Source organism: Phyllobates terribilis, unplaced genomic scaffold (genome assembly GCF_046119375.1).
Source record: "Phyllobates terribilis strain yellow unplaced genomic scaffold, ASM4611937v1 Scaffold_3__8_contigs__length_932513732, whole genome shotgun sequence".
NCBI classification, from domain to species: Eukaryota; Metazoa; Chordata; class Amphibia; order Anura; family Dendrobatidae; genus Phyllobates; species Phyllobates terribilis.
The window spans coordinates 761,542,863-761,557,340 of record NW_027362763.1 but is presented as its reverse complement, the minus strand read 5'-3'; the positions used below and the strand labels follow the sequence as shown (position 1 = coordinate 761,557,340).

Here is a 14,478-nt window from a genome sequence, read left to right as displayed (position 1 = left end):
TCCGCACCCCAGAGTCACTGCTTCTTGCACCCCCAGGTTGCTGCCCCTCTGCACCACCGAGTCGCTGCCCCTCCACACCCCCGAATCGCTGCCCCTCCGCACCCCCGAATCGCTGCTTCTTGCACCCCCAGGTCGCTGCCCCTCCGCACCCCTGAGTCGCTGCTTCTTGCACCCCCAGGTCGCTGCCCCTCCGCACCCCCGAGTCGCTGCTTCTTGCACCCCCAGGTCGCTGCCCCTCCGCACCCCCGAGTCGCTGCTTCTTGCACCCCCAGGTCGCTGTCCCTCCGCACCCCCGAGTCGCTGCCCCTACGCACCCCCGAGTCGCTGCTTCTTGCACCCCCAGGTCGCTGTCCCTCCGCACCCCCGAGTCGCTGCCCCTACGCACCCCCGAGTCGCTGCTTCTTGCACCCCCAGGTCGCTGTCCCTCCGCACCCCGAGTCGCTGCTTCTTGCACCCCCAGGTCGCTGTCCCTCCGCACCCCGAGTCGCTGCTTCTTGCACCCCCAGGTCGCTGTCCCTCCGCACCCCGAGTCGCTGCTTCTTGCACCCCCAGGTCGCTGCCCCTCCGCAACCCTGAGTCGCTGCTTCTTGCACCCCTGAGTCGCAGCCCCTCCGCACCCCCCGAGTCGCTGTCCCTCTGCGCCCCCCAGTCGCTCTACAGACATGTGAGCCGCCTATCTCTGGCTCAGGAGTAGGTTGGATCAGTTGTCAGACATCTCTCGTCCTGACCCCAGGCCGCCATCCAGCGCCGTGCGCGGCGGCGGCATCTTCCCCCTGCAGAGGAGAAGGGACATTGTTTGTAAACTATCCCTGAGTGAGAGGAGAGAATGGGCGGTAATGACAGGGGGAGGGGAGCTCACTACAGCCCTGGCTGCACTATAAAGCCCATTGACACGCTGTGTGCAGACACTGACAGAACGCAGTGCCCGGGAGTAGCCGGGACAGGAGCCGCATCGTAGGAGGGCGCTGTGCTGCACGGGGAGCGTCTTACGTGCGGCAGGTAGGGGAGTGCATGGAGTCCTGGGATGGAGCTACAGCAGCCGCAGCCTGGAGAGCCTTCATAAGACGCCCTGCTATGTGACTGTCACATAGGACTGATCACCCCGAGCTGCACAGCGACCTCCGCACTGGAGCTGGTGGATTGCGGTACTGCACACCTGTGCACACTTGGGGAATCGTCGTACTGGGGTGCAGCCCATGTGGAATCTGGATCTCCGCTGGCTCAGACAAGTCCTGCCCGCCGCTCAGCCGCCTCCGCCCTCTCCTGAAGCTTTCCCTGGGGCTTTGTTCCTTCCTGTCCCGCAGTGGCTCCCAAGTGCTGCTGCTGCTGCTGCTGCGGTGGTGGTGGCGGTGCTGGCGGCGGCTCCTCCACCCAGCCGGCCCCCCTGGACCCGGAGAACGGGGGTGCAGCCGGCCCGAGCGAGCGGGCACTGAAAGCTGGACGCATCAAGAGGATGGTGCGGCTGGCAGCGGAGCTCCTGCTGCTGCTGGGACTTGTGCTGCTCACACTGCACATCACTGTGCTGCGAGGGAGCCCTGCCAGCCCGGCCAATGCCAGCAGCCAGCACCAGGTGAGGCGGCACTACCTGCACCGGGCTCTAACAGAAAGGGACAGAGATGAATGCCACCTGCGGCTCCGACACTGGGCGCAGTGTGAATAGGGTATAAGGAGTAATCAGTACTGCCAGCCTGATGGTGGAGAAGCAGCCCACAGGATGATGAGGAGTGTGGGTGATGTATATGTCAGAAAGAACATAGATCTATAGGTCACATACTATATATGTCAAGGACATGTATTTATAGGTCAGAAAAGAAGCATATATTTACAGGTCAGATATGTATATCTGCAGGTGAGATACGATGTATATGTCAGATGTGAGGTACAATGTACAAGTCAGATACAATTGTAACTATAGGTAAGATGCAATGTATAGGTCAGATGTGATGTATATGTCAGATACACGTCACATCTGACCTATACATATACATTGTATCTGTAGAAGAGGTGCGATGTGTATCTATAGGGGAGATGTAGATCTATACTCGGATAATGTGTTTGAGTATCAGAGAATGGGCCGATTTTAATCAATGTTTTTGATACAGTTTTACTATTAGCGTGGCATCTGTTTTGCAAACAAGATTATAATCTTTCCCATATGCATGTGCTATCAATTTTTTTCTTTTTTTTTATTATTTTTGCTGTCAGTCTGTTTACAAAAAAAAAACTACCTGTGAACATTCCTATATACTATGAGTATATCTTCTGTCCATGAAAAAACGAACCATCACATTCATGGCACACGTACCCTATGTATGATAATCACAATACCTCTTTCAATTTTCTCCAATTTGGGCTCTGTTCACATCTGTGTTGGAGGCTGTCGCAGATTCGGCCAGGAAAAGCTTCTCCTACTTAGTCCAGTTAGAGGACGGACACTGTGATCTAAGCCTGATGGACCCTATTCTAGTCAGTAGGCTCCATCTCACGCTGTTGATGTCTGTTATGTGGCTGATCCGACGCTGCAATAATGTTAATTGTTCTGTTTCTACGATGGAACAAAAAACGGAAATAACATCAAATGTGAACGCAATCATAAAAGTAATACTTATTTTTCAGGTTAACATAGTTTTACTGTTGAGGAATTTAGGGGCCGTTGTCAACCCTGACCATTGTAATTAACTTTTTGTGATTATTGCTGACAACTGGCATCTTCTTTCAGTGTATATGTTCTTCTGATCACGCACAACCAGTGGGACAGTATTCCATCACCACCGCTCTCATCAGACTTCTGGAGCGTCCCTATGTGTAGAATATAAGCTTTTCTTCAGTAGGGGGAATCCAGCAGTAGACGGGCAGCTGAGCAGTTTTTGGGTTGATCGACCTGTTGAGGTTTGGTTCCTGTGTGTAGATGTGTGATTTATCACCATACTGGTATATCATGCTGTATTCTGATTGTTACTTTGGCAGATACTTTGCTGTATGTTCCGGATTCACTGGCCACACAAGATGATTTCGGAGGATTCATCTTTGGTGACTAGTACCATGCAATTGGTGTAAATAATTCCGCAAATGCCAAGATGAGACTGAAGGGATCAATACTAGGAATCGCATGTCCTACCACAGACTTGCAGCTGAGCTGACCTTGTAGGACTGAGCTATGCTCTAAGATCTAGGTTCAGGCTTATGTAAAACAACCTTTGCGATATCAGTGTGATCAGTGCCTGGAATCCCTATGACTACATCGGTGCTCCCTTCTTAAAAATTCCCTTGGCAAACCCTTTCATTTCAGTCCCAAAAGCAATTGTGTAATTTTTCCAATTTATGTGTTAGATGCTGTTGAGCATCATTTTATCACCTTCCTAAGCAGTATCTGGATCAGGTAGCCGATGTACCTAGAAATCTGCTACAGACTCCTAACCTTTTTGGTTGTCTTCTACTGAACTTTTCTGAAGTTGTGATGTTCTCTGTACAACATATATCCTTGCTGTGTCTTCTAATCATTACTATCACTAACTCAGAAACTGGACATAAGAATAAAAATATATCTCCTGAAATGTCCGAATTTATGCCATCAAGTACTACCTTTTATAGAGGCGAGATGAGAGTCCAGCTGCACTGGGTGGATTTATTGGATGCGTATAATGCTTTCTGGACTTTATCTTTTTTTTGGATAACTCTATCAAACATTGGACTTCAAAAGTTGTCCATGCATTCATGTGGCATTTTTTACAGAACATGGTCCTAAAAAGTGTTTTCTAAAATCCTGAGATGACCCTACTGTAAATGTGGCAAGATGAGAATTTCAGTGCTATGTCCAGGGGACACATTGTAGATGTTAGTAACATGGCATGTTGGATAACCCTATAATCCGATCTGGATGAATTTGGACATATTTATGTAGGCTGTAGCCCATCAGCTTGATGTTGAAGTGATGCCATTCCTGTTATCTTCAGTCTGAGATTTCTAATATCTTCTGTAAGGGAATGTGTGTGGGGTGTTTTTTTTTTTTTTTTTTTTGTGTGAAGTAGTTACTAACCATAGAGCATTAGTTTAGGTCATCGGGTATGTGTTTGTCCCTTCACCCCCTCCATTTAGGATGAAAACATATTGAAGCAATTGTAACAAGGAAGTTGAAAGGCGCACGGTGAGGTTCTGCTTCTACTGTGCGCTCATCTTAAACATTGGGCAGCAGTGTCACTGATTTAGGAAGTACAACGACCTATTAGTATAAAATCTTGTTTTAATAATCTGATATATCAAATGCACTATAGATTACTAATCTGTTAACTGGGCATGTACCTATTACATTTGTGCTTTTTGACTGTAAAGTGAAAGTCTGCTGGACGATGTTTGGAGATCCTCATCCATTGTTCTCTGGCTGTTGGGAGATATTTGGAGACTCTCTTCCATTATTATCTGGATTTTTGAAGATGTTTGGAGACCCCTTTCCACATTTTTCTCTTATATGTGAGTCAACTACAGTCCAAAGATGGTATTGGTGTTGGTTCTGTCATACGAGCTCCCACCAATCTCTATATTCAAAGTTTTAGGCTAGTTTCACATATATTATGCTGTTGAGTTTGTGTCCGTCAGTCCCATGATTGCGGCCGCTAGTCAGTGTGAAAATAGCCTTAGTGGGAAATTTTAATGTATTGATTTATTTCATGGAACCTCTTTAGTAGCTAGAATTAGTAAAGTTCCTTAGCGACCATAGCCTTTAATTTCCTAGTGATTTTGTAGAGTTCAGGCAATAAGGTACTGGTATCCAATATGTGGTCCCAACATCAAGATGGGAGTTCTTCTTCTTCCCTTTTTTTTTTTTTTTTTAAACATTGGGAAAAGATCTCTAACTTAAGGCTAAAGAACTTCATAAAGCTCCATATACTGGACTCCATCTGTCTAAATTTGTCCAAGGAGCGCAACTTCTCTTTTTTTAGTTTCCAATACGAGCGTAACATGTTCATGTGCACACATCTTTTTCTGGCGACTTCGCTCTGAAACTTGCCTAAAAAAATGAACATATTCATTTCTATGTAGAAATTAGTTGCTGTTCATATGTTCAGTCTTATGATCGTCTTTAAACCACTTCAGGTTTCAGGACATACGAAGCGGCTTAAAAAAGTGACCTGACCATTTTTATGGTCCCTAAGGAAGACGTCACAAGCTAAATAAAGTCTCTATAGGAAGCCCAAACAGACAGATGGAAGAGCCAGGCGTCTTTTGAAGCATTTTAAAAATACCAGCATGTCCTGAAGTGAATTCTGCTTAAAAAAGCTAGGTAGGTTTGCCCAAGTTTGATGTATGCACAATAACCTAGGAATGCCATGCTGTGTGCATATGACGGGTAGCTTGTCAGTCTGATTCAGGATCATCCAAAGCAAGGTGACAAGCGGATTGTTCAGGAGCAAAATTGTCCTTGGTGCCATATGTGTAAAGTTTTCGGCGTATGAACAGTACAAAATAAAGATGCAAAGATATGAAGATTTTGCATAAAAAATGATCCCGTTGGTGGTTCTGAAGTCCATTTGTGTTGATCAAGGTGATGACTTCTCCATCTTGACCATTTTATGCAGTAGATCAGACCACATTAAGATCAGCAAATGAATCCCCCCTCCTGAAGCGTGAATGCCGCTCCTGGTGTATATACTGTATCGATCACTCCAATACACCCTGACATGCATAATAACTTCTACTTAAAAATCCTCCCTTTAGTCGTGAATGGTTTAAATTATCCTCTTCAATGTAACAGGATTTGAAAGCTTCACATTGTAATTCTATCTCCTCGGGTCCTTTCAAGTAAACTATTTCGGTTGAAGCAGCTGTATAACTATAAATTGTAATGATAACAGATATTAGCATGACTGTATTTATTATATATACAGATATATAATCCCATATCAGCTTTAAGGATCTTGTATATAATCAGATGTTGGTGGTGCATGGAATAGACAGAATCATTGTGTAATTTCAGCGTTTAATGTTCCACCGTAAATTTTCTGCTATGGGATCAGGTTTTTTTTGGTCCGATGTCTGCACAAATGGCGCGGTGTCCATGGGTGCAGATGGGCAAAGTTGAGGTGTTTCATTTCATCCCCTTCTATGGCTGTAATCTATTCCAGGTTCATTTGTGCATGGCTGATTATGAAATTATAGTTCTGACTTTTTTTTTTTTTTTAATAAAGTTTTGCATAGGGCTTGGGACGCCATAACGAAGCAAAGTGCACAGGAGCCGAATGAAGCTGCATGGCAATGAATCGCTAGAGGGGAAACTTGATCCCTTAGGTTTTTTTTTTTTTTTACAGAATTGTTTTTGGCATTTGCCATATCAGTTATTGCCCTGGACTGATCAAGGAGGCCGAGCAAAAAATTTTCCATGCACTGTGATTGCCCGACCGGTGCCCACCTTCGTCTCCGGTTGTCTCTGACACGTAAACCATTTGGCCAGACACAACTGGTATATGGAAATTCCGCCTTAATGGGGTTATCTGGTGAAGAAAAAGATATCACCTATTCACAGAATAGGTGGTAACTTATGGATCAATGGGGGTCCGACTGCTGGGATCTGGCAGAACGGGTCTCTTTTACCTCTGTTAGGATGGAGCGGCATTGCACATGCACAACTGAAGCTCCATTTATTCCATTTTGAGCTGCACTAGGCCCTATAGAGAATGAATTGGGCATCGGTCAGACATCCGACTTGCAGCTCCATTTTGTAACTTGGATAAAATGCTATCTTCCACCGATCAGTGCGGGTCCCAGCAGTTGGACCCCCACCGATGCGTTGCGTATCACCTATCCTATTGATTGGTGACCATTTCTTTTTGCTGGTCAGCCCATTTTAAGATCCTAAAATGTCATAGAGTAGTCAATTTAATGCCAGAATAAAAAAAATCTGGCCAGCAGCATCCTCATCCATCTCTTTACATGAAGCCCTATTAAGACTTGGAACTCCCCACTACAGGTCAACGCTAACACCCTTACGAGCATTGGCTCTGGCAGATGGGGCACGTCCATGTTTTTTCCAAATCAATGCAGGGTAAATGAGCAAAAATCATCTGTTCACTGAGAGTATGCCTCCCAACTTGCTTATCAATCATGATGTAAATGGCTGTCTGTTAGCACTTGTTGCACTAGGTGGAGCATGCTACTGATTGTGAGTGTGTAAGGTTTTACAAAACCTTATTTTGCTAGCCCTTTGGGAAGAGTCTTCTCCAGAGATCCACAACAAATTTACTGTTCAGCACCATCTGAATATGGCCTACCACAATCAAATTATCGGTTTTGGAACTGTTGTGCTATGGAAATTTTGGTGTGGAGCCTAAAGTTGCCATAAGAGACATTTATGACTTGTTAATGGAGTATGCAATAAATTTCCCAGGGCATAAGCGGATCAAGGGGAACCTATTGAGTTCTATAGGAGATCAGAAAACGTTGACTTGACCCATTCTATATCCTCATAGATTTCAGTTACCAGTGGTGAAGCATGCACAGCCTCTTCTGCCTCCTCATTGTTCAGGTTTGCTTGTCCCTAAAACATAAGTTCATGGGTTATTCTATAGATCTGTCAAAAAAATGTTGCCATATTGATCAAAAGTGGACAGTTTACATAAGATCATTGCTTATTTTTTTTTTTTTCCATTTGTACAAATGTAGTGCTAAACTTTATCATAATAATAATTTTTATTTTTATAGCGCCAACATATTCCGCGGCCCTTTACAAATTTTAGGGGGGACTTATACAGATAATACAGAATAAGTATATCTCATATCGAAAGGAGTGAGGGCCCTGCTCGTGAGCTTACAGTCTATGAGGAAATGGGGGAGACACAAAAGGTAAAAAGTACATATATTGTATAATGCAGCCTTGATATACTAAATGGGATAAATAATAATACATGGACTGGTCGCCAGCCAGTATGTGTGCAGTCCTGACAGAGGCTATTATGTGCATGGTTGGTATAAACCTGAAATTGAAGAAGATTTTAATATGGGGGGAAAACTGGGATAGAGAGAGAGAGATATGCAGATGGGAGTGGGGGGGGGGAGAGAGAGAGAGAGAGAGAGATGCACATGGGAGAGAGATATGCAGATGGGAGTGGGGGGGGGAGAGAGAGAGAGATGGAGGGGGGGAGAGAGAGAGAGAGAGAGAGAGATGCAGATGGGAGTGGGAGAGAGAGATGCAGACGGGAGTGGGAAGTTCGGATTATGGAGGATTTTAGTTTTAAGTCAATGGCAGAAAACTTATTTTACTTAATGTGCTTCATAAGGATATATCCACCATTTTGAAGCAAAACACTGGGGTATACACATACGAGACTCTGGAATAGTGTAAGAGCCTTTGTGTAGTGGACCTTCTTCTTAGTCAGTTTAGTTGGTATGATTGTGATAAGGCTCTATTCACAACTGTATCTTTAATGGTTTGGTCCACCATAGGAACTAAACAACGAAAGTGACAGTGCGGGATGCATCTCCTGATGGACACCAGAAGCACTTGATGCAACCTTTTGAATATAATGGGGTCCATCAATAAGGAGCCTCAAAAGCAGATCTGAACAGTACCTAATATGATCATATCACACAATGAAGTTTCTGTTAAAGACGTTGTTTCATCATCTTAACTAGTTATAATATCAAAGTACTTGTAAAAACAAGCAACTTTGCAATTTATCTAGTATTAAAAATCTTCTCTGTTTTCAAGAGTCAGGATCTCAGAGTGGCCGGTTACCTAGATAAGGACCACGGACTCCTTGTAGCATTTATGCTTTAGAGTCTGGTTGTGCCATCGAAAAGTTGGCCAGATTGTGGAATCCGACCAGCCTAAGTCCCCCTGCACTTCACCCATGCTGCATAAGTGAAGGTGCCTGGAAGAGAACTCTGGTCAGACCAAGCTATCAATCTTCAGGAGCACACCGCCCCTTACAAAGCAGGAAAGACAGTGCTGCTCTCCTGAAGAAAAGTGTCACTCCGAGTGGGTATGGACCCACTGCACCACAGGCTGGGCTTACCCTGGAGGGGCGTAACTAAGTGACTACCTGGCTCTTCATTAGAACCTCTGATGGTGCGGTTAGGCTTGTGCTGCAGGTAGCTGCCAGGTACCACTCGAGCAGTCCCCAGTACTGCAGCAGCTGACCCCAGGGGTCAGGCATGCAGGTATGGACTGAGTGTCGGACAGAATCAGGATCACTGACAGTATGGATATTGGTGCTGGTTCAGACACAACGGGTTGAGGTTCGACCAGAATGGCTGGTTCAGACAGGACTGGCTCAGGATCACTGGACAGGTACTGGTACAGGATCGCAGACTGGGTACAGACCTGATAATAGACTATTAGCTTTGAGACTCACTATATACTGAAGTTGCTCCGACACCTCCCTACAGGAAAGGGTGCCTTCAATACCTAATGTCTCCCAGCTATAGGCTGGCGCTTTAAGAAGTGGGGAGCATGCACACCCTAACCGTGTTGCCAGGAGACCTGTGCGATGTGTACAAGTCCTGGAACCGGGGAGCCGGAGCAGGAGATTAGTGCCCTTGCCAGGGGGGGGACAGGTACCATGCAGGGTCGCCGGCATTACAAAAAGCAGATGAGAACAGTTCTTTAAGCACTAGGGCTCCATATGAACACGTGGTTTCCCAAAAATCTAACCTTCACAGGGAAAAAAGGAGAGTAAAAAATCCCAGAATATTTTTATTTTTTTACATTGGATGCTTAATAGCTTTCTACATTAATTTGGTTATGGCATTAAAATGGAATTGTGACTTTATTGCCATCAAATCATTATCTTGGGGACATAACTAAAAAAACATTCAGTGGCATTTTACAATAAGCACCAAACAACCCAAAATAAAGTCCCATAAAGCCTTATCTCTTATGGCCTTATGACTTTTTTTTGTGTGCAAAACAGCATTAAAGGACTGATTCTTCTTGCATTTGCACCTTTTTTCTTTAACTAGTTTGTTTTTCTTTCGCATTTTTTTTTAATTTGCTCCCAATTCTTCACTGTTTAAGTCTATTTCATGTGTTCTTGAACATTTTTTTTTTTTTTTTTCCTCTCAATGTTCTTCAGTCTAGATGTGGATTTTGTTTTGCAGTCGATTCATCAATTGCAACTTTTAAAAGTCACAAATTTTTTCATAAATGTTCTCCCCTTACAGCACAAGATGTGTTTATTAAAAAAAAAAAAAAATCTAATTCTGTTTAAACAACAAGTGCCTATAATGACATGTTGAGGAGTAAAATGAGATGGACGTTTCTGGTTGAATATGCTGCTGTAAAAGTATTTGATAGTAACTTTATTACGCGTTTCAAGTTTGTGTTGAGCTTTTTTTCAAAAATAGACTACATGCCATTTTTTTTTTTTCTCTTTTCTCTTCTACAAAAATGACGTGTTAGCCATAGCCTTAAGATCTAAAAGTTCCGCTCCTCTAAGAAAATGATAATGTTGATGAAGGAACTACTAACATCGAGTTGCATGTAGATATAGAAATGTGTTCAGCGTTATTTAAGACCAGACCCAGTCTGAGAATAAACAGGAGGACTTTCCTTAAGCGATTTTGCCAGTAGCTTTGAACTTGACTTTGCTCCTGATAAATTGGAGAAGAGCAGTCACAGCTGAAGAAGTGATAAAGAAATGATGGCACTTCTAAAAAGAAAACCACTGATCATCCCCGAACAAAATCCTTCTGTTGAAAAGATCATTGATTTTCCCCTGACAATTTAAGTGAACATCTGTGCGGAATTGAAGTGGATTTCTTCTGAGGTAGCATGTGCCGGGGTGTGTGATATTTGAGATCACAATGCAGGCCCTTCTCTCTGCACCCTATAATGAATATAGCAGGTCTGTTGATATTTCATTATGCCTCACTGTTGCGTTTCATCACTATTTAACGTGCATGTTCCAGGAATGATTGCTATGCCTCATCTCGGATGATTTTTATTTATGCAAAAAAAAATATTTAAAGATTTTCGTCAACAGCCTCCATTCTCTTCTCTCCCCTTATGTCATAACAGGCAGCTCTGGAATTGTACTGATAAGGGGCACGGCAAGTCTTTGCAAGACAAGAATATTTTTTTTTTGGGGGGGGGGGGGGTGGATTGTTTTATTTTAGCAGAATGCACTGAATTTATTTGTATGAACCTTTTTAACAAATATCTGAATTCTGTGCATGGAATGCTATACTTTTGACAGTATTTTATGGCGGCTGGGCCGCTCTCAGACACGATCAGAGTGAGGCTTCTAATATGGCATGTACCTAAATCACTCTATTGGAAGCCCCCCCCCCCACCTTTAGGCTTTGTTCTCACGTGTAGAAATACTGTTTGTGTGGTTTGTTTTGTGTGGATTTGACTTTGGGGTTCAGCTCATGTGACTGTGCATGCTTTTTATCCTTATTAGATTTAAAGAGTAACATTTATTTATTTTTTTTTAAGTTTTATTTTATGAACCAAAAGGACACCTGAAAATTAGCCACTTTGTAATATCTTATCAAATAAATCTGCTTCTTTCTCCTCCTAGGACTGATCATTTTCAATTCACGGGTAAAATCTGTATTCAGTGTAGACAGATAACATTACTGAGATAGGAGATGGCAGCTGCTATTGATAAGTATGTATGTAGAGAGTGAAGAGATAGAGGCAGAGCTCCTCGTACCTTCTTCCGTCTACATAGCAGATGACAGTTGGTGCCAAGATTCTATCTCCGTAATGTAAAAATATGTCTTCACTGAATACAGATTTTACCCATGAATCGAAAAATTTTGAATCCTGGAAGAATAAGAAGTAGATTTCTCTGATAAGATATTACAAAGTATATTTTCATGTGTACTATTGATTTAAAAATTTAAAATGACTCTCACTCTTTAGGTTTGTTACTTTTCTGAGAACTTTTAGCTTTGCAATTTGTAGCTGAAATTTCACAGCATATTCATTACATTGAAACATATCCTAATGGTGTAAAGATTTATGTAAAACCCCAGTATTACATGGTGGTAGTAAGACTGGTTTCATACATCCATGTTTTGGTTTTTTTTCTAATACAAAAGCAGTCCGTGTTTTTATTTCAGTGTACTTGATCCATTTGGGGTTTGTGTCAGTTCTTACAATTCTGTTGCATCCGGTTTTCACGTATGGGGTGGAGGGGGGGGGGGGCCTTATCATCTCTTATCCATTAGGCTTCATTCCCATGATTAGTTTTTGATGTTGCAGATTTTCTACAACTATTATGTAAAAAAAGGTTACTTGCATTTTTGACGCTGCATTTTTTTTTTTACTGCAGATTTTCCACAGCGAATGCAAGTAAATGGGGAAAAATCTGCAGATTAAACTCTGCGTACAGGCAAGACAAATTGACGTGTTGCGGATTTGAAATATGCAAATTGCCTCTTTAGAGAGTAAGATGAATAGAACTGTAGCGCCACCTATTGGAAGTAGCAATCCTAAAAATCAATATCGACCCTTGCCTAATGACATAGGAGAAAAACCAAACCGTGTTAGCAGACACTGTTTCGGAGTATTGCCCCTCGTCAGTGCAAATTATGAGATCTAATTTGACTAGGTGAGACGCTTAAGACGGAGGTCGAAGGGGTAACGTTTCTCCTTGTGGAGAGTGACAAGCCAGGCCTTTACACCTTTGATCCTAGCCAGATCAGATCTCATACTTTGCACTGGGGAGGGGCAATACCCCGAAACACCATGTTTGCAAATTGAGAATCTGGTTTGGCTTTTAGGCTATGTGCCCACGATGCAGAAATGAAGCAGAAAATTTCTGCATCTCCCTGGCAGAAAAAAACGCATGCAGATTGTGCATGCGTTTTTCCTGCAGAATACATGCGGATTCACATGCGTTTCCGCATGCAGATTGACAAGCGCTTTCCAGGCGATAGCATCACTTGGAAAGTGCTTGACAACTAGGTCACACTGTATAAATCAATGCAAACAGCATGGATTTATACAGTGTGAACCGTAAAAATTAAAACAAATAAAGCTATACTCACCCCCGGCGTGGCAGCAGCGCTGCTTCCTGGCTGGTTCCCGGCTGCCGGCATATCGCGAGACAGAGCGGTGAAGGGCCTGCGGTCACATGACTGTGACGTCACTTCAGGTCCTCAAGCGATGCCGGCATTCAGAGAGAAGCCTTCGGAAAGGTGAGTATAAACTTTATTTGATATTTTATTCTTTTTTTACAGGTACAATGGTACCCAGGTCTGGAAGAGAGTCTCCTCTCCTCCAGAACTGGGTACCATCCGCACATAGAGACGCATAGAAGCCGCTTGTACAAATGTACAGTCGCGGTTTCTGTGCGTCTCAATGCAAGTCAATGGCGGGAGTTCCGCTGCGCTTCCGCAAAATTAAATGACATGCTGCGGATTTTTGTACGCAGCATAAACGCTGCGGAAAAATCCGCAGCATGTGCATAGAACATGCGGAATCCCCTTGGGGACCATGGGGTGCGGATTACCTAGCGTTTCACAAGCGTTTATGCTGCGGAAATTCCACAGCATAAACGCCTGAAAAACGCTACGTGGGCACCCAGCCTTATCCTAAGTTATAGGGCAAGGTTCATTAAAGGGTCAATATTGACTTTTAGGATTGCTGCTTCCAACAGGTGGCACTAAAGTTCTAGTCCTTGTCCTTTTCCTCTCTGAAAAGGCAATTTACATACTTAATTTCCCAGCGGAGCATGCATTGCGTATAAGCCTCCTCACTCTGACATGCCAGGCCTAACTTGTCACTCTCCACAAGGAGAAACGTTACCCCTTAGACCGCGGATTTCTATAAATCCCATCCACTTTGCTAGAACTGTAAGATGCTGCGTTTTTAGCAAAGCGAAAATAAAGAGCATCAAAAACTTATCATGGGATTACAGCCTTAAAGAGTAAAATCTGGACAGCACGGTGCACTAATTACATCTGTCTATCATCGTATGCCAATGAATTGCATTCGCGAGCTTGAACTGCAAAACACAGATCAAAGTGTAGGACTTGTCCCCCCCCCCCCCCCCTTTTTATTTATTTATTTTTTTATTCTAGACCATCATTCAAAAAAAAGTACATGTGAAAACGCACATGTATCGTAATGGGTCTGTGGTCTATCCATAAAAGTAATGGGTAGCACATGTATTGGGAAAAACTGCTGTGTAAAACCGGCCGATGACCATATCGCAGCCACATTATTTCTGTTGGAGACCACCATAAAACTAGAGCCACTGGTAGTTCGGGTTGTATCTGTCCTATGGACGGTGTAGTACTGGTGCAATCCTCCCACCATCTGTGGAAGTTCTTTAAATTGAGTTCTGGTGTCAACTACTCCAGAAGATGTCACATTTCATCCCTGCCCTCATCTTGTATTTTCTTTTTAGAATTTAGCTTCTGTGACTTCATATAATAAATGTAATGAAGGCACATTTTGGGGCTTGATGGTTTTGTTTTTTGCACGTTGCATCAAACTCTTTGTATAGCGGTAATCTCCAATTGAAGCATTGG

At 43.4% G+C, this 14,478-nt stretch overlaps 1 protein-coding gene across 1 annotated transcript in view; it reads left to right on the top strand.

Moving 5' to 3' along the window:
• The first annotated feature begins 856 nt into the window (after positions 1-856).
• ISM1 (isthmin 1) overlaps positions 857-14,478 on the top strand; it is a 79,972-nt gene continuing 66,350 nt past the window's right edge. Inside the window, exon 1 of the mRNA XM_073672214.1 lies at positions 857-1,570. Coding sequence (XP_073528315.1) covers positions 1,454-1,570 — 117 coding nt within the window. The 5' untranslated portion in view covers positions 857-1,453. The remainder of the gene's footprint in view (positions 1,571-14,478) is intronic.